At 68.2% G+C, this 3281-nt stretch overlaps 1 protein-coding gene across 1 annotated transcript; it reads left to right on the top strand.

Moving 5' to 3' along the window:
* Positions 1-3: 3 nt before the first annotated feature.
* On the top strand, positions 4-1905 carry ZNF865 (zinc finger protein 865; the record flags this gene model as incomplete). The annotated part of the gene is made up of 1 exon (XM_035313596.1): positions 4-1905. A coding segment is annotated over one exon (1761 nt), but the record flags the coding sequence as incomplete, so codon positions are not given.
* Positions 1906-3281: the final 1376 nt, after the last annotated feature.

Genomic DNA, 3281 nt, shown 5'->3' with positions numbered 1-3281 from the left:
ATCCACACCGGCGAGAAGCCCTTCAGCTGCTCGGTGTGCGCCAAGAGCTTCAACCGCCGCGAGAGCCTGACGCGCCACGTCAAGACGCACTCGGGGCTGCTGCGGGTGCCCTGCGCCGTCTGCGGCAAGGAATTCCGGGACCCGGCCTACCTGCTGCGCCACCAGGCCGCCCACAGCGGCCAGCGCCCCGACTACAAGTGCGAGGTGTGCGGCAAAGCCTACGCCGCGCCCCAGAGCCTCCTGCGGCACCGGCAGGTCCACGCCGGCCCCAAAGCCGGCGCCGCCGCCGCGCCGTTCGCCGGCGTCCCCAAAGCCACCGCGGCGGCGGCGGCGGGGTTCCCCTTCGCCTCGGAGGAGGCGGCGAAGGCGGGCGAAGGCGGCGGGGGCTTCCTGGCGTCCCCCGCGGCGCTGCTGGCGCCGGGGAAGAGCTTCGGCTGCGGGATCTGCGGGCGGGCCTTCGGGCGGCGCGAGACGCTGAAGCGGCACGAGCGCATCCACACCGGGGAGAAGCCGCACCAGTGCGCCGTCTGCGGCAAGCGCTTCCGCGAGTCCTTCCACCTGAGCAAGCACCACGTGGTGCACACCCGCGAGCGGCCCTACAAGTGCGAGCTGTGCGGCAAAGCCTTCGGCTACCCCCAGAGCCTCACGCGGCACAAGCAGATCCACCGCCTGCCGCTGCCCTGCGGGCTGGGGGCGGCGGCGGCGGCCGCCCCGGCCGAGGGGCTGAGCTACGGCTGCGGGGAGTGCGGCGAGCGCTTCCCCGACCTCTTCCACGCCGTCAACCACAAGGAGGCCCACGTCGGGGAGAAGCCCTACGGCTGCGACGCCTGCGGCAAGGCCTTCGGCTTCATCGAGAACCTGATGTGGCACAAGCTGGTGCACCAGGCGGCCCCCGAGCGGCTGCTGCCCGACGGGGGGCCGGCGGCCGAGAGCGGGGCGCAGCCCCCCGAGGAGCACCCGGTGGTGCCGAGCGGGGAGCGCTTCACCTGCGGGACCTGCGGGCAGAGCTTCAAGCACTTCCTGGGGCTGGTGACCCACAAGTACGTGCACCTGGTGCGGCGCACGCTGGCCTGCGGCGTCTGCGGGCAGAGCTTCGCCGGCGCCTACGACCTGCTGCTCCACCGGCGCCGGCACCTGCAGAAGCGCCACTTCGGCTGCTCCGTCTGCGGGAAGCGCTTCTGGGAGGCGGCGCTGCTGATGCGGCACCAGCGCTGCCACACCGAGGAGCGGCCGTACCGCTGCGCCGTCTGCGGCCGCGGCTTCCTGCGCTCCTGGTACCTGCGGCAGCACAAGGTGGTGCACACGGGCGAGCGCGCCTACAAGTGCGCCCTGTGCAACAAGCGCTTCGCCCAGTCCTCCAGCCTGGCCGAGCACCAGCGGCTGCACGTGGTGGCCCGGCCCCAGCGCTGCCAGACCTGCGGCAAGACCTTCCGCTACCGCTCCAACCTGCTGGAGCACCGCCGCGTCCACCTGGGCGAGAAGGTGTACCGCTGCGAGCTCTGCGGCAAGAGCTTCTTCTACCTGTCCTCCATCCTGCGGCACCAGCGCTCGCACGACGCCCGCCGCGACCTGCGCTGCTCCGCCTGCCTCAAGCTCTTCAAGGACCCCAAGTACTTCAGCAAGCACCTGCAGACCCACCAGGGCGGGCGGCCCTTCAAGTGCAGCACCTGCGGGGAGGCCTTCAGGAACACCTACGGCCTCAAGAAGCACCGGCACGGGCACAAGCTGGAGCGCCTGGCCGCCCTGGCGCACAAGGACGCCTGAGGAGGGGGCTCGGCGGCGGTGGGCCCCCCTCTCCCCGGGCCGGCGGATCCGTCTGCTTGGCCGGTGGGGTCCTGCGGGACGTGGATGGGGTGGTGGGGCTGGGTGGCGCGGCGCGGCTCGTCATGGCGTGACACGGCTCGTCACGGCTCGTCGTGGTGCAACACTGCTCATCATGGTGCGACACGGCTCGTCATGGCTCATCATGGTGCAACACGGCTCGACACGGCTCGTCATGGTGCAGAACACGGCTCATCATGGTGCAACACGGCTCGTCATGGCTCATCATGGTGCAGAACACGGCTCAGCACAGCTTGGTGCGACTCACTGTAGTGCAACGCGGCTCGTCACGGCTCGGTGTGACGCCGAATGGCTCCGCACAACTCTTGTGAGGTGGCACAGATCATGGCTCGTCATGGCGTGGCACGGGGCAACACGGCTTGACACGTCTCATCATGGCACAACACACCTTGCTAGTGCTCGTCATGGCCCAACACGCCTTGGCATGGTCCAACACGGCTCGTCACGGCACAACACACCTTGCTACAGCTCATCATGGCCCAACACGCCTTGGCACGGTCCAACACGGCTCATCATGGCCCCACACGCCTTGGCATGGCTCGTCATGATGTGACATGTCTTGGCACAGCTCGTCATGGCCCAACACGCCTTGGCATGGTCGAACACGGCTCGTCATGGCCCAACACGCCTTGCTACAGCTCATCATGGCCCAACATGCTTTGGCATGGCTCGTCATGATGTGACATGTCTTGGCATGGCTTGTCATGGCCCAACACGCCTTGGCACAGCCCAACACAGCTCGTCATGGCCCAACGCCTTGGCACGGCCCAGCCCGCCAGCCACAGGGGGAAGTCGCCCCCCAGCACCCTAGGACACACGGACACGGCGCCCCCCCCCCCACTGCCCCCACCCCCAGCAGCCCCACGCACCAAGCACAGACTCACGGAGCCGCGTCCGGATGCCGGCGCCCCCCCCCCCCCGGGGGGGGGGGGGGCCCGGGGGGACCCCCCCCCCCCCCAGCCCGTGTCCTCCACCCCCGAGTTATTTTTCAACGCCGCAAGAATATAAAAAAAAAGGAAATAGAAATCTATATAAAATATATATTATAGAGAGACCCCGAACCCCAGGGCGGGCAAGGGGGCGGCCGGGCCCCCGCTCACACCCGCGTCTGCCCCGGTGATGTACAGAAGGAGCCGATATTAAACTGTGGATGCGACCCAGGGGCCGACTCCTTCCAGGCACCGCGGGGGGCGTGCATGGGGTCGGTGGGTAGGGGGTGGTTGGGTTGGTTGGTTGAGGGGGTGGTGGGGGGGATCGTGGTTGAGTTGGTTGGGTGGATCTCGGGTTGGTTGGCTGAGGGGTTGGTTGGGTGGATCATGGTTGGGTTGGTTGGGTGGATCTCGGTTGGGTTGGTTGGGTGGTTGGTGGGATGGGTGGGTGGTTGGATCGTGATTGGGTTGGTTGGGTGGATCTCGGTTGGGTTGGTTGGGTGGATCTCG

This window comes from Oxyura jamaicensis, unplaced genomic scaffold, assembly GCF_011077185.1.
Source record: "Oxyura jamaicensis isolate SHBP4307 breed ruddy duck unplaced genomic scaffold, BPBGC_Ojam_1.0 oxyUn_random_OJ61631, whole genome shotgun sequence".
In the NCBI taxonomy this organism is placed as follows: Eukaryota; Metazoa; Chordata; class Aves; order Anseriformes; family Anatidae; genus Oxyura; species Oxyura jamaicensis.
Note: the sequence above shows the minus strand (reverse complement) of the source record. Positions and strands in the feature narration are given on the sequence as shown.